The sequence below is a fragment of the Scyliorhinus canicula genome, chromosome 13, assembly GCF_902713615.1.
Source record: "Scyliorhinus canicula chromosome 13, sScyCan1.1, whole genome shotgun sequence".
NCBI classification, from domain to species: domain Eukaryota; kingdom Metazoa; phylum Chordata; class Chondrichthyes; order Carcharhiniformes; family Scyliorhinidae; genus Scyliorhinus; species Scyliorhinus canicula.
Window position 1 is genome coordinate 17,598,597 of NC_052158.1, and position 26,387 is coordinate 17,624,983.

Sequence of the window (26,387 nt, forward strand, 5' to 3'; positions counted from 1 at the left end):
ATTTGTATCTGATCATCACTGATGATGGAACAGTCTTGAGGAGAAACAGAAGAGCTCTGGTGAAAGTTCAGTAACCTTTTATAGTGGAACCGTAAGAGGGATTTGTGCGCAATCCTAAGACAGTTGAAAAAGATACAGCTCAGCAGGCAGAGCCAGGACAAAATAAAAATGCAAATAAAAATGCAAAATTCAACAAGAACAAGAAGAAACAACTGCAACAACTGATGAAAATGAAACACGGTCACAAGTTCAACCACTGCTCAGAGGCAAAGACATAAGCCTGAGATACTGAATTTGTGATGGACCGTAAATAGTCAAAACCGTCTGCACTGACGGAGTCCGTATCCTTCCATTCCCACCCTATTCATATATTTGTCGAGATGTCCCTTAAATGCCGCTATCGTACCTGCTCCCACCACCTCCCCAGGCAGCGTGTTCCATATATTTACCACTCTCTGTGTAGAAAACGTGCCTCGCACATCTGTTCTAAATTTTCCCCATGCACTTTGAACCTATGTCCCCTAATACTTGACTCTCCGACCCTAGGAAAGAGCATCTGACTATCCACTCTGTCCATGCCACTCATAATCTTGTAGACCTCTTTCAGGTCGCCTCTCAACCTCTGTCATTCCAGTAAGAACAGACCGCGTTTATCTAACCTCTCCTCATAGCTAAAGCCCTCCATATCAGGCAACATCCTAGTAAACTGCTTCGGGACCCTCTCCAAAGCATCCACATCCTTCTAGTTCAACAACTTCAGATGATTAGCTCTACCTCACCTCAACCCATTTGTTTTCATCTCATTTCATTTTAACTGTCTTTTACCATTTCTTTCTTTCTTGTCTTTCTTCATATATATTCACCCCCCCCCCCACCCGCTTTTATCCACCTTTCCTTACCCTTTCTCCCCTTTCCCCTCCTCCCACATTTACATCTGTCACAGTTTACCCTCTGATGTTAGTTTCCCTGCTGTTTGACCTTTCACACCTTTTGTCCTCTCTGGGGACTGCCATTAGCACTCGCTCTCTTTGGTATCTGTGGCCATTAGCACCCAGTTAGAACATAGAACAGTACAGCACAGAACAGGCCCTTCAGCCCTCGATGTTGTGCCGAGCAATGATCACCCTACTCAAACCCACGTATCCACCCTATACTCGTAACCCACCAATCCCCCCCCTTAACCTTACTTTTTAAGGACACTACGAGCAATTTAGCATGGCCAATCTACCTAACCCGCACATCTTTGGACTGTGGGAGGAAACCGGAGCGCCCGGAGGAAACCCACGCACACACGGGGAGGACGTGCAGACTCCGCACAGACAGTGACCCAGCCGGGAATCGAACCTGGGACCCTGGAGCTGTGAAGCATTTATGCTAACCACCATGCTACCGTGCTGCCCCATTACCCAGTTTACCTGGGTTTCTGTGGCTATGACTCATCTTTCATTCTCACTCCACAGTATAAATATTTCCTACTTTCTCTGCAATTTAGCTTTGACAAAGAGTCATCGGACTCGAAACGTTAGCTCTTTTCTCTCCCTACAGATGCTGCCCGGCCTGCTGACATTTTCCAACATTTTCCCTTTCGTTTCAGATTCCAGCATCCGCAGTAATTTTCTTTTTTCCCACATCCTTCTAGTAGTATGGAGACCAGAGTTGTACACAATATTCCAAATGAGGCCTAACTAAGGTCCTGTACAGCTGCAACATGACTTACCAATTTTTATATTCAATGCCCCGACCAATGAAGGCCAGCATGCCGTATGCCTTCTTGACAACCTTATCCACATGTGTTGCCACTTTCAGTGACCGGTGGACATGCACGCCCAGATCTCTCTCCCTGTCGGTACTCGCAAGAGTTCTACCGTTTATTGTGTACTTCCAACATGTACTGGACCTTCCAAAGTGCATTACCTCACATTTGTCCAGATTAAACTCCATCTGCCTTTTCTCCACCCAAGACTCCAACCAGTTCAGAGAAAACAATTGAGGTTTAACGGCTCCCCCAACCCCTTACCACGTTTGCCAGCAGCGACTTCGCAGGACACCTTAGGCACGTCACAGTAAAGACCCGACCAGCCCATCTTGCACTCGCAGTGGAAACGTCGTATTCACCTGCTCACACTTCCCATCGTTCTTGCACACGGGTTTGGCACACCAATTTATCAGAGTCTGTGGGCGAAAGAAAGGGATGGTGAGAGGTGGACCAGGCAGGTGGGGTGAAAGGTGAAGGGTCGTGCGGTGCAGGACCAAGGCTAAAGCCAAGGCGCCGCACAGCAGCAACACTGACACGGTGCAAGGAGAGGTCAAGGTGCAGTCAAGGTGAACAAACGAGATGGTCTTTTTAAAAAGCTGCAGATGATTGGAGGATGAGGCATGAGGAGTCCCATAGCTGCCATTAGCATAATTACAATTATTGTCAAAAAAGCCAAGAGGGAGATGAGGAGAATGTGCTTTTTTTTGTAATGAAGTGAGTTGTGATCAGGAATGCACTGTCTGAAAAGACAATGGAAAATGATTCAACAGGCCTTTGAAATGGATAAAAATACAAAATTAAATTGAAAATTGCAGGCCTTTGGGGAAAGAGTAGAGGGAGTGGGTCTAATTGGATTGTTCTTTCAAAAAGACAGCACAGACACGATGGGCTGAATAGGTTTTCCTGGGACCTGGTTCCTTGGTGTGGTTGACATGTGCCTGCAGGGTGAGACTGCAGACCTGGATAGTTGTACTGGCACAAGGCCAGCTTTCGTTTTTAGAATTTACAGTGTAGAAGGAGGCCATTCGGCCCATCGAGTCCGCAATGGCCCTTGGAAAGGTAATCCTACCTCAGGCCACACCTCCACCCTATGCCAGTAACCCAGTAACCCCACCTAACCCTTTTTGGACACCAAGGGCAATTTAGCATGGCCGATCCACCAAACCTTGTGGGAGGAAACCGGAGCACCCGGAGGAAACCCACGGAGGCACGGGGAGAAAGTGCAGACGCCGCACAGACAGTGACCCAAGCCAGGAATCGCACCTGGGATCCTGAAGCTGTGAAGCAACTGTGCTAACCACTGTGCTACCGTGCTGCCTATGCTTCGCGGGCGTCTTCCACCCATGTTCCCATCAGGAACTGGTACCGCTGGTGGATGTTCCCCACTCCCCCCCCCCCCCAGAGCAACCTTTACCTCTGGTGATGCACAGTGGGGGGGGGGGGGCGGCAGGGGGAGGGCAGAGGGGGGTAGGGGGGAGGTTTTGTGGCACAGTGAGTAGCGTCCCTACCCCGGAGCCAAAAGCTCCTGGTTCCAGTCCCACTCCAGGACTGGATGGCCAAGGAAGGTGTGTTCGTAACGCGGAAAAACAAGGTTGAGTATCAACCATCAAAATCTTTCCAAACTCACGCGAATGGCAGGCGGCAAGAGTGGAAGAGACTCCTGCTCAGCCCCATTTGATATGGAGAGATGCCCCCTTCAAGGTATAAGCACCTGGTGTCAAACCAGCGACCGGTTCCCCGAATTAACAGTTGTGGATTAATAGTATGCCTTAGGTACGGGAAGAGAATTGGAGTTAGAAGACTGAGATGAGATGGATGGTTTTTGTGGGGTCAGGGCACCATAGTCCGTGAAGCAACGGCGGGCAAACTGGGTTGAACTACAGGGTCTGATTGACTGAAAGACACAGGTCCGAGGGCAGACGTTCCTTTTCTGTTGGAAAAGCGAGCAACATAGGTTAATGTGCTGGGAATTAGCCACGCAAATCAGATTTACGAAGCTGTGGTCATGAATGAAATGGCAACTGTCCAAACACTTGACTGACTGATAACCTGCGAGTGACTCGACATGGCACCTTCCCCATTACTGGTGGGGCCTTCGTTCTTGCTCTCGGTATCCGTGGGTGACCCAGGGCTTACTGCCGCTTGGTGATAGTGGAGGACTGGAAGGGCCCCACCAAACAGGATGTGGAACTCATGCACCGGGCAGGGCGATATGTGAGGAAAGGTTAGAAGGAAGCTGCAAATGTTTCCTTTTGAAAATAGGTGACATCCAGTTTCTGAGGCGACGAGAGGGTTTGACAGAACATTCCCAGGGAAATACTTCACCGTAGACGAAGATTGAAATATCAGGGGGTGAGGGAAGAGGATAGCAATTAAAAATGAGAATATGAGTCAATGTCAAGTAGAAAAGTCTTTAATAAGGCCGCCAAGCGATCTTTGAAAGAATAATTACAATTATTCTCGCAATTAAAAACTTTAACCTCAAGCAATAGCGGTTTAGATTACACCCTGTCGGACAAAATGGCCACAGAAGGCTGTACGGTCTGCAAGTTTGCACAGGCCGTGACATTAGCTGAGATCTAATTGAATTCGAGTGGGCTGGGCAGGGGTTATACTGAGAGGTCGCCAGTCCTGGCCGGAGAACTGGGATGCAGACTCAGGATAAGAGCTCAGTCGTTTAGGATGCAGTTAAGGAACAATCTCTTCACTCAGGAGGCTCTGAATCTTTGTGAGTCGAAGCCAGGGAGCTGGAGTGGATCTTTCGTTGAGTGTCTTTAAGGCTGAGATTAAAAAATGATTGGGCAGCAAAGAAACCCAGGGGTGTGGTGGGAAAGTGGAGTTCAGGTGGGGGGTCAGCGATGATCTTATCGAATGCTAGAATTTAACTTCAAAAGCCTGAACTGACAACTCCTGTTCCTAATACCCCAACTCCCCGAGAAAAAACATTTTGCTTCTTATCCATTGCCGTAACCCATTGACCCTCCATTTCCTCTGTTGCCTGGTTACCTGGCAGTTGCTGCCTGTGTAGCCCTGAGCACAGGAACACTTGTAGGTCCCATAGCCGTCCTGGCAGGTGCCTCCATTCAGGCAGGGCTGGGAGTCACACTCGTTTATTTCCTGCTGGCAGTAGTGACCAGCGAATCCGGCTGGGCAGTGGCAGGAGAAGTTGGCGACTTGGTCGACACATGTCCCTCCGTTCAGGCAGGAGCTGTGGAATAAGGAGAAAAAAGCTCATGATAAGGTAGGAACAAGTGGCTGAACATACCTACCTGGGTTCTGACATGACATTAGTGCAGTACTAATTAAATATCATCGCAATCAGGTCAAAATCAGTTCACCACAAACAGGAGTTCACCACAAACATACAAAATAGGAACCGAAGTCGGCCACTCGACCGTTCTATCAGATCATGGCTAATCTGTTTGTGTTTCAAGTACCACATTCCCAGTTATCCCCATGACCTTAGGCAAATGTGGCGCGACGGCGCTTCCGCGATTCTCTGCGGACCCGCCGGTCGCGTGCACGTGGGTGACGCGGCGCTGGTCGGGGGCCGTTGGGGGCCATCTGGTACCACCCGGCGGGGCATCCTGGTGGGGGGGACAGGGGGAATCTGACTCCATGGGGGGCCTCAGCGGTGGCCAGGCTCGCGATCGGGGGCCACCGATCGGCGGTCCATTGTGATCTGGGGGGGCCTACCTTACTCCGCATGGGCCCGCAGTGTGGGTCCGCCATGTCGTGCCAAAGGGGGCCGCCGCGCGCATGCGCGGTCCCGCATGCGGGCGCTGTGCGCACGCGCAGCTGCTCGGTCTGGACAGCAGGGCCCCGCCGGCAGCCAGAGCTGTGGGACGCACGCCGGTCCCTGCTAGCCCCCTGGAAAATGGGGAATCACCCCGGACTTTCGAGGAAAAAGTCTGGAGTGATTCTCGCCCATTTTCCGTGGGACCTGGGGACTTAGTCCCCAAAAGTCAGAATCCCACCCCTGGCAACTGATCTATGCTCACTGTGCTTGATTGGTTAGGTCTGGTTGTTGACTCAGACCGAAAGTGAACAGAGGAGCTACTAGAAGCTAGAGCTAGGATAAGCAAAGGAGCAAGCGTCTATAATGTCTGTACAGGCAGCATGCTTGCCTCTGATTCAGAAGACTGTAGATGCACAATATCTGAGCTGACAGTGCTGAGGGAATGCTGCACTGTCAGAGATGCCATCTATTTGGATAAGACAAGTAGCCAAGGCCCTGCCTGCCCTCTCAGGTAGGTATAAAAGGTCCTTGGGCATCTTTCAAGGAGCACAGAATTTCATCCTGGTGTCTTGGCTAATAGTTATCCCTCACCCTGCATCATAAAATGCACGATTATCTGGCCATTATCATTTTGCTGCTTGTGGGAGCTTGCTGTGCACAAATTGTGCGCCAGATTTCCCTACTTGGAAATACAGACCTGGGTGTACAGGGCAAAAGACAACATTTGCAGATGACTTAAACTCGGAGGTGTCCTGAACTGGTTTGGAGGATAGCGATAGGTTTCGAGAGGACGGCGACAGGCTAGTGGCATGGGCTGACATGTGGCAGATGAAGTTTAAGCAGAGATGTGTGAAGTGATACACACTGGTCGGAAAAAGGAGGAGAGGAGAGACAAAGTAAAATGAAGGGGACAGCGTGGCCACGGGACATACCTGGGGGCACATCTGCACAAATAATTGAAAGTGACAAGGCAGGTTGAGAAAGTGGTTAAAAGAGAATTTTTGTAGACTTACAAAAGCAGGGAATGCCAAGATGAATCTTCATAAAAGATTGATTTGACGTCAAATGAAATACCCTGTCCAATTCTGCCCACCACACTTCAGGAATGGATCTGAAAGCTTGTGATAAGGTGCAGAAAAGATATGCGAGAGCTGTTCCAGGGTTTGAGGGAATTCAGTACAGCGGATAGATTGGAAAATCTGGGATGTTCTTGGAGAATAGAAGGTTAAGAGGAGATTGGAAAAAGATGTTCAAAATCATGAGGAATTTAGTCAGCGCAGGTAGGGAGAAACTGTCCCCATTGGTTGAGAGGTCAAGACCCAGAGGACATTGATTTAAGATGAATGGCAAAAGGAGCAAAGACGTCATGAAGAAAACAGAAATGGATTGGATTTTATTTATTGTCACGTGTACCGAGATACAGTGAAAAGTATTTTTCTGCGAGCAGCTCAACAGATCATTAAGTACAGGAAAAGAAAAGGAGATAAAAGAAAATACATAATAGGTACACAATGTAACTACATAGACACCGGCATCGGGTGAAGCATACAGGGGTGTAGTGTCAATCAGGTCAGTCCATAAGAGGGTCGTTTAGGAGTCTGGTGACAGTGGGGAAGAAGCTGTTTTTGAATCTGCCCGTGCGTGTTCTCAGACTTTTGTATCTCCTGCCTGATGGAAGAACATAGAACATAGAACAGTACAGCACAGAACAGGCCCTTCGGCCCTCAATGTTGTGCCGAGCCATGATCACCCTACTCAAACCCACCCTATACCCGTAACCCAACAACCCCCCCCCCCCAACCTTACTTTTTATTAGGACACTACGGGCAATTTAGCATGGCCAATCCACCTAACCCGCACATCTTTGGACTGTGGGAGGAAACCGGAGCACCCGGAGGAAACCCACGCACACAGGGGGAGGACGTGCAGACTCCACACAGACAGTGACCCAGCCAGGAATCGAACCTGGGACCCTGGAGCTGTGAAGCATTTATGCTAACCACCATGCTACCCTGCTGCTGAAGTTGGAAGAGTGAGTAAGCCGGGTGGGAGGGGTCTTTGATTATGCTGCCCGCTTTTCCCAGGCAGCTGGAGGTGCAGATGGAGTCTATGGTGCAGCGAGTGGTTAGGATAGGAAATGTGTTGCCAGAGAGTGCCGTGGACACATTCAATCTCAAAAGGGAACTGGGTCAACATCTGAATGGAAAAACATTGCAGGTAGACAGGACAAGGCCAGACGAGTGGGCCTAGTCAAGTGGCTGTTGCAGAGAACCAGCATGAACCTGGCGGGCCAACTGTGCTGTAACCATTCTATAATTTCCACCTGGGAGGATAGGAGTTGAACTTGACTGAAAAAAGAGACAGGTTGCAGAATATTTTCATCTCGCACTCATCAGGACAAACACACGAATGGTATATTTTGAACGATCACCATAATTAACTTCATTGCGGTGTTAATGTAAACTTATTTATTTGTGACAATTTATTTGTTTAGATTGCAGGAGAAACGGGTGCAGGTCAGTCAGCAAGCTGACTCTGATTGGCTGAGGCGTTGCCACGGAGAAAGCAATGGAGAACTACAGGCTCAGACGTGTTCTCCAGAAAAAAAAAAGGAGTGTGTTCCAGCCTTGTGCCTTCATTTTGTTTCACTCAGGAGCTTGGGGAGCTGATAGTTCCTCATTATTTTCACCACGGGAATGATGTGTTATATGTGCTGGCCTAACATCGACTGCAACTGGATGCAGTAAAACGAAAAACAGGCTTCCGACACAGGAGATGGTCCAACACTGTTCTATCGAACCTGTTGATTGCTGTACATCATCTGCTGTGGGTTGACACTCTGTTAACCTAACTGATAACCTCCTACTGGCTTGACCAGACTAGCTCTCTATCACATGGTGATGATGTTCATTGGCCTGTGCACTGCCACTATCTCCCTCGCCGTGTCCTGTGAGAGAGGGAGAGCCTTAATGCCCGGTGGGCTTTATAGTGGTGGTGTCCTGTCTGGTGATTGGTTGTTCTGTGTCGTGTGTGTTCATTGGTCATCCTGTGTGTCAATCACTGCCTCTGCCTGTCTGCATCTCATTATATACATGAGTGGATGTCATGCCAGGCAATGCCTCAGTGAATCAGTGCTGACTGGCTGACCAATCACCACTCTTCCATCTTGTGGTATAATATTTTGGGGCAATTGTTTGAAATTTGATATTCTAGCATTTGTCCCAAGGATCGCAGGATGTAGAACTTTGGCAACAAGCCTCTCCCTCTTCAGCAATCATAGAATCATAGAATTTACAGTGCACATTCTATGATTCTACATTACACCAGCCACAACAGTTTAAAAAATATTACATTCTGGTGGGTGTGGCATAAAAGAAAATTTCTTTCTCACGAGGGTGAGGATGAGCCGATTCTTTGAAGGGGTGGAAGATGTGTGTGAACGTTGCGGGGGGGGGGGGTGGGCTAATCACACGTTCATATGTTTTGGTCCTGTCCAAAGCTGGAGGATTACTGAAAAGAGGTTTATGGGTAATCTCTAAAGCGGTGCATGTGAAACTGGACCCGGGCCCCCGGGTGGCCATATTCGGGGTGTCGGACCAGCCGGGGTTGGAAACGGGTGCGGAGGCAGATGTTGTAGCCTTCGCCTCGTTGATCGCCTCGTTGATCATCCTGATGGGATGGAGAGCAGCCTCTCCACCCTGTGCCCTGGCATGGCGGGGAGGGGGGGGGGGGGGGGGGGGGGGGGGGGGGGTACCTGTTGGAATTCTTAACTCTTGAGAAGGTTAAGTTTGAACTGAAGGGAAGGATGGAGGGGGTCTACAATTCATGGGCATTATTCATTATGCACTTTCAAGAACTGGATAACATCGAACATTAGTTGGGGGGGAGGTGGCTGGGAGGGTTTCATAGAATTTCATAGAATTTCCAGTGCAGAAGGAGGCTATTCCGCCCATCGAGTCTGCACCGGCTCTTTTTTGAAAGAGCACTCTTCCCAACTGCACACCTCCACCCTATCCCCATAACCCAGTGACCCCATCCAACACTAAGGGCAATTTTGGACACTAAGGGCAATTTATCATGGCCAATCCACGTAACCTGCACATCTTTGGACTGTGGGATGAAACCGGAGCACCCGGAGCAAACCCACGCAGACACGGGGAGAACGTGCAGACTCCACACAGACAGTGACCCAAGCCGGGATCAAACCTGGGACCCTGGAGCTGTGAAGCAATTGTGCTAACTGCTATGCTACCGTGTTGCCCCAGAGTTGGGGTGAGGGGGGGGCGGTGTGTGTTGATGATGACTGGGTGATTCATGATTCCTTTTTGTCATTTGTTCATGTGAACATGCAGGCTAATGTTTGGGGTTTGGTGGAAGGATGGGATCGTTGTTATTGATATGGGGATTGACATATTTGTTACTGATTATTGTTTGTTGTTGGTTGGTGTAAATTTGGGAGAAAATGTGAAAAGGGAGGAGAATAAAAAATATTTAAAAAAAAGAACATTTCTTTCTTTGGCCCTGGACCTTATCGATGCCGTCATCCATTATCCCTCCTGTAGTAACCCAGGAGACACGAAGATAAAGGTTAAACGAAATTTATTTAAACTCAAAAGTAAAGCGTAGCCATGGCCGACAACATTGATGTCCCAGCCCGGGACTAACGGCTGGGGTCCAGAACGTTATTGAAAAGGCTCAATAACGAGCCTCCGCCCGTTACCATGGGAATGTTTACTCCAAGAGCCCCACGGGGAGATGAGTGAGGGAGCCCTCGTGGTTCCCCGTGAGGGTTATCACACCTACCTCGGGGTGCAGTCTGGAATGTCGTTTTCACAGCGGATGCCATCGTACCCCAGTGGGCAGTAGCAGGTGTACCCGTTCACGTGATCATTGCAGAGCGCCCCGTTCCGGCACGGGTCACTGCTGCATTCGTCCATGTCGTCCTGGCAACGCTCACCGGCGAAGCCCGCCGGACAGGAGCAGTTAAAGGAATCTACCCCGTCCTCACAGGAGCCACCATTGAGGCACGGGTCTGGAGGAAAACACAGGTAGAGGTTATATCTCATATCAGCCTTCCCCTCACCGCTCAACCAACCATCCTCAGCCCCCTCCAATCCCCAACACTACTATTGTCCCGTTCAACTGGCTCAATGCACTTTGCGTCAAGTTGTGCCCTGTCAAAAAACTGCTGTAAAGAACCAGGGGAGAACAAAAAGAAAGTGTGTCCACCTGGGGGTTAAAGAGGCTGCAGTGTCACTGATTGGCTGAGGGTGGATGGAGACATGGTTGTGAAGTTTGGGGGGGGGGGGGATCCATGAAGATCTGCATAAAGGAGGAAGGGGCAGAGAAGAAACGGGGCGATTTTTAAAAAACAGAGACACGCTGTCAAAGTTTTCTGACTTGCACTCATCACGACAGATGCAAGAGTGCCCAATTTCAAAGCGAGCAAGAATTTATACTGCTTGAGAAAAGGGTGCTGACTGGTTGTCAGGTCAACTCTGATTGGTCAAGATGTTGCCATGGAGAATGCACCAGGAAACTATTGTCCCCGCGTTTATGTTATTATGAGCCAACTATTTTCCACTCAACCAGAATCGACTTACCAACCAACCAGCATCATTTTCCATGCACTTTAACTGTTGCTACCCTTGAAATAGGCATTCTTGGTCACATTTTTCCAGCCTTACCCACGGGTGGGATCATCCAGATTTGCAACAGTGACCTTCTGCTGCAGCCGAGGAAGAGACAGTTTTCTTCCCATTTCAGCCCAGTATAGAATGTGTGACCTGATAGTGGAGGGAGGGAGGGAGAAAGGGAGTGCGGAAGGGAGGGAGGAAGAAGAGAAAACTGAGGGGAGGTAAGAAAGGAATCCTGATCACTTACTGGGTGAGCAGTCGTCAATGTCCACGTCACACAGCCGGCCACTGTAGCCCACTTGGCACTTACAAAGGTGCCCACCTTCAGAGTTCTGGCACTCCCCTTGGTTGAGGCAGGGGTCCGAGACGCATTCATCAATGTCCTCCTGGCAAACACGCCCTGCAGAAGTAACCAGTAAAAGCCATTGTAGTCCTTCATTTTCCACTGCATGTTGTGCTTCTGCTCTGTACTCTGTCTGCTTCATGGCCTACAGCACAATGGATATTATTCCCTCTCCGCTTAAACTCTTAGAATCATAGAATATCTACAATGCAGAGGGAGGCCACTTGGCCCATCGGCTGTGCCCCCACCCTCAGAAAGAGGACCCATCCAGGCCCACTTCCCCACACTGTTCCCGCAGCCCTGCCTAACCTGCTCATCCTGGGACATGAAGGAACAACTTACCAGAAGCAATCCACCCAACCAGTACATCTCTGGACTGTGGGAGAAAACCGGAGCAACCGGAGGAAACTCACACAGACGGGGGGGGGGGGGGGGTAGATTCACTTGCACCTTTTGTACAGCACCCGATCTGACAATCCTTGCATCATACTCAACAGCCTCCGAATTATCATAACGACAGAGATAGTATAGTGGGTGGGAGCCCAAATCCCGTTGGGCCCGGGGGGCGGGGATTCGATGTTTACGTGGGACTCGTGCCCGGCGCCGCTCCCGCAATTCTCCGGTCCACGGAGAATGCTCGCACGCTGATTACATGGGGCGGCTGGAGGGGGGGGGGGGGTGGGGGGCCATTGATAGAGGCCTCTCATCCCCCCCTCCCCCAAGCGATTCTCCAGGCAAAACTGGCCTGGTTCCCAATGGCGTGGTTCTAATCCCAGGTTGTCAGTAGGGAACCTCGGGTGGGGGGAGCCGGGGGGATCAGGCACTGAGGGTGGGGGGGGGGGGGGGGGGGGGGGGAGGGGGCTCATGGGCAGCGATCGGGCGGCTCGCATCCGCGGGCGCGCGCCATCTCAGGGGCCTACATTGTTGATGTCGGTCCGCAGTCAGAGTCCGCCATGGCGCACGACGGTGGCCTGCATGCACGGTCTCCCGACCGGAGGTGCGGGGTCCCGTATCCGCAGCCAGAGCTGCGAGAAGTACTCCGGGGTCGTGCCAGCCCCCCGCAGGTAAGTGAATCGCTCTTGAATTTTTTAAGGAAAGTCAGGAATGAAACGCCAGCGTTTGTACACCAGCGTGGGGACATTTCCCTATTTTTGGAGAATCCAGCCCAGTATATTTTCATGTGTGAGTATCTTTAAGAAATGGGTGTTTATAAATGGGTGTGTATATGAATATCTGTAATGTGAGTACCTTTAGGAAATAGGTGTTTACTACTGTAGTGATGTCAGAGAGTGGGTGGAGCTGGGCTGTCTGTCAAGCTTTTTACTTTCGTTTTTGAGCGGGCTGCAGGGTGCGTTTTAGTTTCGTTTTCAGTGTTGGAGCTGAAGCCAGACCAAGCAGGTGTACTGTTGATCTCGCTGCCATCAAAAGACTATCTCTTGATCATTTGGTGAATTCAGAATTATAAATGCTTTCAAGCGTGACTTTAACCTGATATGCTTCTGTTAAAGGTTTTGTTTTTAAGTCTTATGGATGTTAAAAAGGAAAGCTTAAAGGTTTACTTAGTTTTGTAGTCTTTGGAGATTGTATTTGAATTAATGGTTGCTAAGATGTTCATGTATGTTTTAAAAAGGTTAACTTGAGTTGATAGAATAAACATTGTTTTGCTTTAAAAAATACTTTTCCATTTCTGCTGTACCACACCTGTAGGGTGGGCCGTGTGCTCCCCACACAACACAATCTATTAAAAGTTGTGGGTCAGGTGAACTCCATGATACACTTTGGGGTTCTCTAAACCCTGGCCCATAACAATATTTATTTCCTCAACATAAAGGAAGAAAACTTGGGCAGAATTTTCTGCCCCCTTCCCCACCCCCTCCCCTGCAACTGCGTGTTTTCAGGCAGTGAAACAGACTCATCATTGGCCGAGGTGCTAATCACAGTGCTACAGAGAAGCAAATGGAATGCTGGCTTTTATTTCAAGGGGACGGAACATAAAAGTGACGAGGTGTTGCTGCAACTGTACAAGGTAGGAGTGAGTCCACATTTAGAATACGGTGAACAGCTTTGGTCCCTTATTTAAGGAGAGATATATTATTGGAGGCAGTACAGAGGAGGTTTACTAGGATATTACCGGGTTAGGAGGGACTGCCAGGCGAGGAATGATTAAACAAGTTGGGCCTGAACTCCTTGGAGTTCAGCAGAATGACAGACGATATGATTGAAACATAACCAGATTCTGGGGGGTGAGACAGGGTAAATGTTGGGAGGATGATTCCACTCATGGGAGAGTGCAGGGCCAGAGGGCATAGTCACAGAATAGTGGGGTGCTCATTTAAGACAGATTTGAGGAAGAATTTCTACTCCCAAAGTGTGGTGAATCTTTGGAATTCTGTAACCCAGGAAGCTGTGGAGGCCGAGTCCCTGAACATTTACAAGGCTGAGATCGGTAGGTTTTTAATCAGTTGGGGAATTAAGGGTTACGGAGATAAGGCAGGAAAGTGGACTTAGTGAGTGTTGGATCAGCCATGATCTTATTAAATGGTGGAACATGTTCGAAGGGCTGAATGGCCTACTCCTGTTCCTGTTTTTTATGGTCAGGTGGTCTTATAGAATACCCTATGCATACTCCTAAATGCCTTTGTATCTTTGCGGCTTCCCTGGGAGTGTTTGATGGGGACAGTGTAGAGGGAGCTTTACTCTATATCTAACCCCGTGCTGTACCTGTCCTGGGAGTGTTTGATGGGGACAGTGTAGAGGGAGCTTTACTCTGTATCTAACCCCGTGTTGTACCTGTCCTGGGAGTGTTTGATGGGGACAATGTAGGGGGAGCTTTTCTCTGCCTCTAATCCCATGCTGTACCTGACCTTCTTTCCCACTTTGGGGTTGAGGTAAATAACATTATCAGAAGTCTCTCACCCGCTCCATCCAGCTGGGCATACACAAGAGAATTCCTGGTAGTCTGCTGACTCAATACAAGTGCCACCATTTTTGCAAGGGTCCTGAGCACAAGGAGCGAGGAGGGTCTCGCAGCTCAGACCTATGAGGAAAATAAGCGTGAGAAAATTAATCAACTGCGGAAAATACTGACCGAGCAGAATCTATACAATTGCACTGAATATTGATAGGATATGCCAATCAAATGGACACTCGAAAATCAAGATCAATCTCAGCGCAGGATTGCAATATCTACAGGTACCCCCAAACACTGGATTCCCCCTATTCACAGGATCACTCAAAACACAGGATCCCCCCCTTACACCAGGGACTGGATTTACCGATTTTGAGGCTAAGTGCCGATGCCGGTACATTTTACGAAAGCGGCGCCGACCCCTCACCGATCTGGTATGGGGCAAGCGCCGTGCCGTGTAACCCCCCCCCCCCCCCCCCCCCCCCCCGGCTCTCTCGACAGAAACGGCTGGAGAATGGCCGGTTGCCCATGACGCCGGCCCTGCGTGGACAAGACCTGCCAAATACTGCCTGCCTGGCCACCCTCTGGCCAACTCCCCACCAGTCCCCCCCCAGCCCATTGCGGTAACCCTACCCAGCCTCCAGCACGGCTCACGGCCGACTGTGGCAGCGCTGGACACAGTCCACCGCAGTCACGACATGTTCCCGACCGCTGCGGCCACACATCCCCTGCATGGTCGGGAACTCGGGCCATCGGGGACGGAGAATCGGGGAGCGCCTTCATGTGATGCACATGCAACGTGTGCTGCGATGACACCATTTCTGAGGGGGCGGAGGATAGAAAACCGACGTCAAACATGGTGCCGCCCCCAATTGGGGCATCTGAAGGGATTCTCCACCCAATCGGCAATTATAATATCAGCGTCAGGCAACGGTGAATCCCGCCCCAGATCTCCTGAATCACATGACCACCCTCCCCCCCGACCAGGCCGCCCCCCAGATGGATGCACGCCGAGGTCCTGCTGGGTAAGACCACACGTGGACGGTGTATTGTTATGCTCTTGACGTAGCATAAGCTGCTTCCTTGATGTGCACTCTGACAAAGGAAGGTTCAGACTTGGAGATAGCTTGAACACATTTATTAAACTGTTAACAATTCTCCTACTTGTATTCGACTCTCCTGTTAATCCTGCTATAGCTACTCAGACTGACGAACCAGTCTGCTACAATCCACGTGGTGGGTGGGATGTTCAATCAACCCTGTATCTGTACTCACTGAGTGTCTCCACTGGAAAGAGGAAGATCATGTGTGCTGTGTCCTTTCATATGGGTTGGTGTAATGCCCCTCCTGTGCTAGTGTCACCTCTGTGTGTATCGTGAATGCCCATTTGGTTGTGTCCTATCTTACTGACCTATTGATTTAATGTCTGTGTGTCATGTCTTTGGTGCTCCCTCTAGTGTCTAGCTGGTCTACATGTATTTACATGAACCCCTTGTGTATTTACAGTGATGCATATCACCACAGACGGCGCAGGCGGATTTTTTTTACGGCCCCCGGGCAGAGAATCGTCAGGGTGGGCCGCTCGGCCCCACGCCGACTGTGCTGGCGCCAATGAGCGCCGATTCTCCACTCCCGGGGCTGCATCACGCAATTCACGCCTGGCCCAGCGATTCTCCAGCCCGGCCTGGGCTGAAAGAATCCCGCACCCTATCTCCAGCTCCCAGAACTGCTTGATGGGTCTGGATCAACCTAATCAATAAATCAGTCCATGTTCTTGGCAACTTCATCCTATACATAGATTACATAGAATTTACAGTGCAGAAGGAGGCCATTCGGCCCATCGAGTCTGCACCGGCTCCTGGAAAGAGCACCCTACCCAAGGTCAACACCTCCACCCTATCCCCATAACCCAGTAACTCCACCCAACATTAAGGGCAATTTTGGACACTAATAGCAATTTATCATGGCCAATCCACCTAACCTGCACATCTTTGGACTGTGGGAGGAAATCGGAGCACCCGAAGGAAACCCACGCACACACAGTGACCCAAGCCGGAATCGAACCTGGGACCCTGGAGCTGTGAAGCGATTGTGCTATCCACAATGCTACCGTGCAGCCCACGGTACTGAGGAGTATAATCAGCCAGAATCAGTACATCCCTGCACTGGGGAAATTAATGCTCAGAAACAAAGCTCACTGCTCATTTGATGGCTGTTTTTTAGGACTTTCTGCAAAGTCCAGTAAATACACATCTGGGCAGAAACACTCCCCTTCCCAGTAATGTCTCTACAATGCGCCAGCCACCGCCAACCCCCCCCCCCCCCCCCCCCCCCCAACTGCCCACCTCCCACCATCGGTGGTGTAGCAGATTAAAAAGTGCTATTCCCATTGCCAAGCTATGAAGGCCAGTAAAGACAAACATTGATAAGGTCTGTTCTCCAACCCATTTGAAGCACTTGTGTACCTGTGTAGGGAAGCTCGCACTGACACAGGTAGCTGGCAATACCATCGACGCAGTGGCCCTTGTTCAAACAGGGGTTGGTAAGGCAGTCATCTTGATTGATCTGGCAGTTCTGGCCTAGTGCAAAGATCAATAAAACAAAAAGGAGTTATTCGAGGATCGGAATCTGGCTGGTAGCTCACAGTGACCGGTCATTCTGTAATGGACGGCACCGCAGGGGAATGCAGCACAGTCAATATTTTCTGGCTGTTAGAGGCCTCCTCTCCATTATGGCCCTCTCGACAACAAGAGCTTAGTTTTATATAGTGACCTCCACGGCACAAACTGGCTATCTGACAACTGGGATCAATTTCCTTCACCTCGGAGACCTCGAGCGAGCGCCGTTCAGCACCAGTCTCCACAAACGGGGACCAGACAGGGATTGGAGGCCCCCAGATGCATGCCCTTTGGGCAGGGTGGTAACCTGGTACTGTTGGTGCCACCCAGGCACCCTGACAGTGCCAGACTGGTGGCACTTGCTGTGGGACTTTGGTCCCTTTTAGCTGAATCGTGCCCACAGAGTAATGCTCCCTCTACACTGTCCCCATCAAACATTCCCAGGACAGGTACAGCACTGGGTTAGATACAGAGTAAAGCTCCCTCTACACTGTCCTCATCAAACACTCCCAGGACAGGTACACACGGGGTTAGATACAGAGTAAAGCCCCACTACACTGTCCCCATCAAACACTCCCAGGACAGGTACAGCACGGGGTTAGATACAGAGTAAAGCTCCCTCTGCACTGTTCCATCAAACACTCCCAGGACAGGTACAGCACGGGGTTAGATACAGAGTAAAGCTCCTTCTACACTGTCCCATCAAACACACCCAGGGCAGATACAGCGCAGGTTAGATACAGAGTAAAGCTCACTCTACACTGTCCCATCAAACACTCCCAGGGCAGGTACAGCACAGGTTAGATACAGAGTAAAGCTCACTCTACACTGTCCCATCAAACACTCCCAGGACAGGTACAGCACCGGGTAAGAAACAGAGTAAAGCTCTCTCTACACTGTCCCTATCAAACACTCCCAGGACAGTTACAGCACGGGGTTAGATACAGAGTAAAGCTCCCTCTACACTGTCCCCATCACACACTCCCAGGACAGCTACGGCACAGGGTTAGATACAGAGTAAAACTCCCTCTACACTGTCCTCATCAAACATTCCCAGGACAGGTACAGCACGGGGTTAGATACAGAGTAAAGCTCCCTCTACACTGTCCCCATCAAACATTCCCAGGACAGGTACAGCACGGGTTAGATACAGAGTAAAGCTCCCTCTGCACTGTCCCATCAAACACTCCCAGGACAGGTACAGCACAGGTTAGATACAGAGTAAAGCTCTCTCTACACTGTCCCTATCAAACACTCCCAGGACAGGTACAGCACGGGGTTAGATACAGAGTAAAGCTCCCTCTACACTGTCCCCATCAAACACTCCCAGGACAGGTACAGCACGGGGTTAGATACAGAGTAAAGCTCCCTCTACACTGTCCCCATCACACACTCCCAGGACAGCTACGGCACGGGGTTAGATACAGAGTAAAACTCCCTCTACACTGTCCTCATCAAACATTCCCAGGACAGGTACAGCACGGGGTTAGATACAGAGTAAAGCTCCCTCTACACTGTCCTCATCAAACATTCCCAGGACAGGTACAGCACGGGTTAGATACAGCGTAAAGCTCTCTCTACACTGTCCCATCAAACACTCCCAGGTCAGCTACGGCACGGGGTTAGATACAGAGTAAAGCTCCCTCTACACTGTCCCCATCAAACATTCCCAGGACAGGTACAGCATGGGGTTAGATACAGAGTAAAGCTCCCTCTACACTGTCCCATCAAACACTCCCAGGACAGGTACAGCACGGGGTTGGATACAGAGTAAAGCTCCCTCTACACTGTCCCATCAAACACTCCCAGGACAGGTACAGCACGGGGTTAGATACAGAGTAAAGCTCCCTCTACACTGTCCCACGGAACCAGCAGGCAGGCTTCACCAATGATATTGCTGTCTCAGGTACCTCCCACACCAATGGTCTTACAGCCTCAGCCTGCGTATCATAATACCCCTAATACCGACTACCACAGCTGCCTACGCTGCTGCCCCTCTTACCTTTGAACCCCTTTGGGCAGAGGCATTCGTAGCCATTGACACGATCCCGGCACGTCCCGCCGTGCATACAGGGGTGCGATTCGCATTCATTGACATCCACTTGACATGTGGTCCCTGTCCAGCCTGACTGACATAGGCACGTGAACCTGGAAAAGATAAATCAGAAACTGCTGGTATCAATGAGCAACTGAAGGAACAGACCTTCCGGATTGTTGAATAAAGAGAGTGCTGATTGCTTGGCACGTAGTATGTGATTGGTAGATTGGTAGAGGTGTTGCCATGGAGAATGCAGCAGCGAATATTACTGCAGGTGTCAACATGGCTCACTGGTGGCACTATCACTGGCTCCCTCCCCCACAACCGCCCCCCTCAACCCACACTGCTCCCCATCCTGCCCCTCCAAGACAGAAAGTCAAGGGTTTCTGCCTCACTCCAGGACTTGAGCCCATAAACTTGGCTGATATTTCACTGATAGATAGAAATAAAATATGTGGCACCTTTCACAGTCACTGATCAGCTTAAAGTGCTGAGCAGGCAACTAAATTATTTTGCGGTGTCGCCACTGTTGCAATGTAGGAAACTCTGCAGCCAGTTTGCACACAGCAAGATTCCACAAACTGCAATGCAATAATGGCCAGATAATCATTTCTTTGCGATCTTGTTTGAGGGATAAGTATCGGCCAGGACTATGACTGTAACTCCCTCGTCCTTCTCTGAAATCGCGCCATTGGATCTGTTTGTCGGACACATGAGAGGGTAGCCGGCTCCTGAGTTTAGTGTTTCAGCTGAAAGTCAGCACTGTACAGCCGTCCTACAGTACTGCACTGGAGCATTGGCCTTGATTTAGTGCTCGAGTGTCAGGCTGCACTGACAGCGGTGTCGTCTTTCCCGCGAGACGCTGAATCGATTGCTTCAGGGGTGGATGTGAGAAAAATCCAGATGTACAGTTGGGAGGGGTTGGGAGTTCTTCGTCGTGTGCCCGCCAACATTTCTCATTTATCTCACTGCTGTTTAAAATATTGCGCTGGGCACAATCTGGCTCGCACATTTCCTCATTCGCAGCAATGACCACTGAGGTGGCTGTCCACACTTAATGACTACGCTTACAGGAAGGGAGAGCGATAGTGGATTAGTGCTAAAGTCACTGGACTGGTAATCCAGATGTCCAGGCTAATACTCTGGTGACGCAGCCTCCAATCCCACCATGGCACGAAGCGGAATTAAAAAATTTAGTAAATCGCTGCTGTGATAAATCTTTACCGGAGTGATTCCAGGGATGGCGGGATTGTCATATGAGGAGAGATTGACTAGGTTGGGATTGTTCTCAATGGAATTCAGAAGAATGAGGGGGGATCTCATAGAGACTTATAAAATTCTAACAGGACTAGACAAGGTAAATGCAGGAAGATGTTACCAATGATGGGTGTGTCCAGACCAGGGGTCACAGTCTGAGGATTCAGGGTAAACCATTTCGGACAGATATAAGGAGACATTTCTTCACCCAAAGAGCCTGTGGAATTCATTACCACAGGAAGTAGTTGATGCTAAAACATTGAATATATTCAAGAGGCGGCTGGACATAGCACTTGGGGAGAATAGGATCAAAGGCTATGGGGAGAAAGCAGGATTAGGCTATTGAGTTGAATGATCAGCCATGATTGTGATGAATGGCGGAGCAGGCTCGAAGGGCCAAAAGGCCTCCTCCTGCTCCTATCTTCTATGTATCTGTAAGATGAATGCAGTTGCGACCGTGTAACAATTCTGGTGCTTCAAAACCCATCGGGTTCGCTAACACCTTCATTTATTTTCATCTGGGAAGGAAATCTGCCGCCCTTACCCAGTCTGGCCTACACGTGACTCCAGGCCAACAGCAATGTGGTTGACTCTTAAACTGCCCCCTGATATGCCAGCCACAGTTCATTTCCAGGGCAAATAGGGACGGGCAGAATTTACTGCTCCTGCCAGTGATGGAATCATAGAATCATATGGCACAGAAGAGGCCCTTCGGCCCATCAAGCCTGCACGGGGGAAAAAAAACCCACTCTAAACCTACACTATCCCATCAAAGAATAAACGGAATAAATAAAGCTACGTCTAATTTTGGAAAAGTACTTTGGGATTTCCTGAGAGATTGAAAGGAACTGGATCAATGTCAGTCTTCCTTTGTAGCTTACAGATACTGGGCGGGAATCTCCGGTCCCCCAGTCGGGTGTTTCTCGGTAGCGCGCCGTTCGCTGGCGGTGAAATTCTCGACTCCCGCCGCTTGTCAATGGGATTTCCCATTGAAGCCACTCCACACCACCGGGGAAACTGACGGCAAGGTGCGCTGCTCGCCTGAAGAGAATCCCAACGGCCGGAGAATCACTTGGTAGATTCTTTGTTTTAATTCCGCTTTTTAAAAAATATTTTAATTCTCCTTCTTTTTCACATTTTCATCCAAACTTACACCCACCAACAACCAATCAACGGGAACAAATACAATGTCAATCCCCTGGCCAACAATTCCTCCCTCCCACCAGCCCCCAAACAACCCCCAACATTTAAAATACAAACATCAAAGAAAAGGATTCAGGAATCCACCATCGCCCCATACATAGTCACCAACAACATACACAGTCCAACTCAGTCCCCCCTCCCACCCCAACCCCCTCCTAATGTTCGATGTCATTCAATACTTGAAAGTGAATAATGAACAAAGCCCATGAATTGTAGAACCCTTCCGTCCTTCCCCTCAACTCAAACTTCACCTTCTCGAATGTTAAAAACTCTAACAGATTCCGCGCCCCCCCCCCCCCCCCCCCCCCCCCACGCCAGGGCACAGTTTGGAGAAACTGACCTCCACCCAAACAGGATTCACCTTCAGCCGATCAGCGAGGCGAAGGAACAATGCCAGCAGCGCGGGTTCAATTCCAGTACCAGCTTACCCGAACAGGCGCCAGAATGAATGAAATGAAATGAAATGAAAATTGCTTATTGCCACGAGTAGGCTTCAATGAAGTTACTGTGAAAAGCCCCTAGTCACCACATTCCAGCGCCTGTCCGGGGAGGCTGGTACGGGAATCGAACCGTGCTGCTGGCCTGCTTAAAAAGCCAGCGATTTAGCCCAGTGAGCTAAACCAGTCCCTTGTGGTGACTACGGGCTTTCACAGTAACTTCATACTTGTGGACAATAAAAGATTATTATTAAAACATCTGCTTCCGACCCCTTCCAACCCCGGTCGATCCGATACCACGAATATGGCCTCCAGAGGACCCGGCTCAAGCTTCACATTTACCACCTTCGACATTACCCTGAACACCTCCCTCCAATACCCCCCCCCAGCTTCGGACAGGACCAAAACATATGAATGTGGTTTGTGGGGCCCCCCCTGCAACATTCACAAATATCCTCCACCCCTTCAAAGAGTCGGCTCATCCTCGCCTTTGTGAGGTGTGCTCTATACACCACCTTTAGCTGTATCAGCCCCAACCTCGCGCACGAAGTTGAGGCATTCACCCTCCGGAGCACCTCACACCACAACCCCTCCTCCATGCCCTCTCCCAACTCTTCCTCCCGCTTTGCCTTCATCCCCTCCAGCGATGCCTTCTCTTCTCCCAGAATCCTCCCATAAATCGCCAACACCCCCTTCTCCATTACCTCTACCGTCAGCACTTCTTCCAACAGTGTGGAGGCTGTATCTCCATCTGTATCTCCTTCTTTTCGAAATCTCGGACCTGCATACACCTAAACATTTCCCCCTGCCCCAACCCATATTTCGTCCCTCAGCTCCTTCAATCCCGCAAACCGGTCCCCTAGAAACAAATCCTTTAATGCCCTGACTCCCTTCTCCTCCCATCTCCGAAAACTCCCATCCCACTTCCCTGGCTCAAATCTGTGATTGCCCCGAATCGGCATTTCCCTTGATCCCGCCCACAGCCCAAAGTGTTGGCGCAACTGCCTCCAGATTTTCAACGTCGCTGCTGCAACCGGACTCCCCAAATATTTTCCCAGGGCACTTGGTAGATTCTTTTTTAAATGATCACCAGCGGAGAATTATTTTTCCTGTGAACTGATTTTAAATTCCTTTTTGTCAAAGGGACAGTGGGATCTAAGAAGATATCTGCACAGATCACCGAAGGCGGCAAGGGAGATTGAGAAAGCATTAAATCACGAGATCCTGGGCTTTATAAATGTAACAGAGAGTACGAAAGCAAGTGGATCTTTATGAAACACTGGTTGGCTGCAAACTGGGCTATTGCGTCCAATTCTGACCACCACACTTTCGGAAGGATGTGAGGGACTCAGGGAGGGCCCAGAAACGATTTGCAAAAATCGCTCCGATGATGGGGCAGCACGGTCGCACAGTGGTTAGCATTGCTGCCTCACAGAGTTAGGGACCTGGGTTCAATTCTGGGCTCGGGTGACTGTCTGTGGAGTTTGCACTTTCTCCCCCTATCTGTGTGGGTTTCCTCCGGGTGCTCTGGCTTCCTCCCACAGTCCAAAGATGTGCAGGTTAGGTGGATTGGCCAATATTAAATTGCCCCTTGCAGGAATAGGATGATGTATTGGGCCTGGATAGGGTGCTCTTTCAAAAGGTCGGTGCAGATTCGATGGGCCGGATGGCCTCCTTCTGCACTGCAGGGATGCTCCAAGGCACAAATATATGCAGACAGGCTGGAAAAGATGGGACCGCTCTCTTTAGAGAAGGAAACATTAAGGGGAGGGTTTGATCGAGGTAGACAAAATCATGAGGTGTCTAGGCAGGCCAGATGCTGAGAAACTGCTCCAATTGGTAGGACGTCTTGTGTACCAGAGGACACCAGTGTAAGGCAAGTGGCACTGGAAGCACAGGAGGCACGGGGAAGACACTTCCATACACGGAGATGCTTACAAACCCGAACGTGTGGAGAGCTTGGGTTGAGGCAGAGTCACTTGTGACTTTCACAAGAGAATTAGATAAGCAGCTGAATGGAAAAAAAAAAATGATGCAGCGATACAGGGGAAGGGCGAAGGGAAGGGGGCGAAACCAGGTGAGTTGCTCTTGCAGAGAGCTGGCCGAATGGCTTCGGCTGTGCTGCATCCGTTCAATGGTTCTATGTAACTGAATGACCCTTTGTGCCTGCTTGAAATTATACTGTGGGGTCATCTCATCCAACTATAAACCATTTAATGTATTGTGTACTATTGTGTGTGGGGAGGGGAGGGGGCAGTTCAGTTTACATGGCTAGCATGTGGTCCAGAATAATGACAAAAGCGGGGTTTTCAATGCCTGTTCAGGCTGAGGTAGACAAAGGACCTGCTTCCTTGCCTGCTCAATGTTTCATTTGGAGTGGTGACCCTCAAGCGAGACAGCAACAGTCTCTCCAACAGAGAGAGAGAGATGCTCACAAACTCTTGTGGAAAATGGCTCATTACCTACTCACCTACCCTGTCATGGGTTAAATATATATATGGCACATAATAGCATGGAATCACCTTCTCCATTGATATACACATTAGTGATACTCCCTTATTTTTTATATTCCTGCTCAGAGGGGTAATTGTCATAGAGTCATAGAATTTACAGTGCAGAAGGAGGCCATTCGGCCCATTGGGTCTGCACCGGCTCTTGGAAAGAGCACCCCACTTAAGCTCACACCTCCACCCTATCCCCGTAACCCAGTAACCCCACCTAACCTTTTTGGACACTAGGGTCAATTTAGCATAGCCAATCCCACCTAACCCGCACATCTTTGGACTGTGGGAGGAAACCGGAGCACCCGGAGACAACCCACGCAGACCCGGGGAAAATGTACAGACTCCGCACAGACAGTGACCCAAACCGGGAATCGAACCTGGGACCATGGAGCTGTGAAGCAACTGCGCTATCCACAATGCTACCGTGCTGCCCCCAACGACTGCCTGCTGCACCTGCAGGCTTACCTTCAGCGATTGGTGTACAAGGACACCCAGGTCTCATTGCACATTCCCCTCCCTCAATCCAAATCCATTCGGATAATAGTCTGCCTTACCGTTTTTGCTCCCAAAGTGGTAATATATCCAAAGGGAAAGGTGAGTGTAAAGATTAAAGTTTGTGGAATGCATAAATCTGACTCTGCATGAGGAGACTCACCCCCTCCCTCCCTTCCCGCCCTGACGTGGCACAATCCCAGAGTTATCCATTAGGAAGCATCTGTTTCCTGCCTGGGAATCACAACAACAAAGGGCTGTGCTGGCTACCCTGTGGAAACGGCTCAGGAGGATCATTTGGGAGGGGAGTGAGTGCTCAGTCCGAGTGATGACAGACTGCGCTGCTTGAGCGATGCTGGCCTCCCAGTAGGAGCCCTGTCACCACTCCCAGGATAAACAGCACTGGAGAAGTCGCTCGACAGGAAGGCAAACACGCCGGGTGCCGTTCAGCTCCGTGAGACCACGACCCTGACGGAAGGGTGACGTCAGCTATTACGGGGGCTACAACCCCAGAAAGAAGGGATTATAGCGCTTCACAGCACAGGATCCAGCATATCGACAGGCCCCACCTGAACATGCTGGTGTCTATCCTCCTCTCTCTAGCATCCTCCCATCTTTCCACATCTAACTCTAGCATCATAAGCCTCAATCCACTTTTCTCTCTGATATTAACCCTCCCTTTAAATGCAGCTAGAGTACTCACTTCGACCACTCCCTGTGTTCCACATTCTCCCACTCACTGGATGAAGATGTTTCTTCTGAATTTCCGCTTGGATTTCTTGCATTGCGGTCCCCTAGCTCTGCTCTTCCTTACAAGAGGAAACAGTCCCTCTGCATCCACTCCATCAAAGCCCCTCATCATTTTAACGACCTCTATTAGGCCCCCCTTTTTTCCCTAAGCCCATTTCCTCTCTCCTGATAGGTATACACACACACAGTGCTGGTATCATCTTTGTAAATCATACAATCATCCAATCCCTACAGTCCAGAAGGAGGCCATTCGGCCCCATCGAGTCTGCACCAGCCCTCCAAGAGAGCGCCCTACCTCGGCCCACATCCCGCTCCGTCTCCGTCACCCGCACATCTTTCAGACACGAAGGGGTAATTTTTGCATGGTCAATACGTTTAACCTGCACTTCTGGATGGAAACCAGAGCACCCAGAGAAAACCCACACAAACACGGGGAGAAGGTGCAAACTCCCCACACAGACCCCCCCAAGGCCGGAATTGAACCCACGTCCCTGGTGCTGTGAAGCGGCAGTGCTAACCACTGTGCCACTGTGCCATCCTGCATTCTCTCCAGTGCCTTTGCATCCTATAAGAGCATGAGGAATAAAAGCAGGAGTCGGCCATTTGGCCCATCTAGCCTGTTTCAGCACTCCAAAAGATCAGGGGTGATCCACTTCCTGTATGTCACCCCCCCCCTCACCCAAACTCTCGACTCCGACGTAGATCA

The 26,387-nt window shown here is 50.1% G+C and overlaps 1 protein-coding gene across 1 annotated transcript in view; it reads right to left on the bottom strand.

Moving 5' to 3' along the window:
* The window catches only part of LOC119975877 (neurogenic locus notch homolog protein 1-like), a 115,181-nt gene that overhangs the window by 45,040 nt on the left and 43,754 nt on the right, over nt 1–26,387 (bottom strand). Inside the window, 8 exon segments of the mRNA XM_038815772.1 lie at nt 2,018–2,102; nt 2,104–2,172; nt 4,763–4,964; nt 10,299–10,527; nt 11,379–11,530; nt 14,391–14,511; nt 16,848–16,961; nt 19,003–19,148. Of these exon segments, the coding sequence (XP_038671700.1) occupies nt 2,018–2,102; nt 2,104–2,172; nt 4,763–4,964; nt 10,299–10,527; nt 11,379–11,530; nt 14,391–14,511; nt 16,848–16,961; nt 19,003–19,148 (1,118 nt within the window).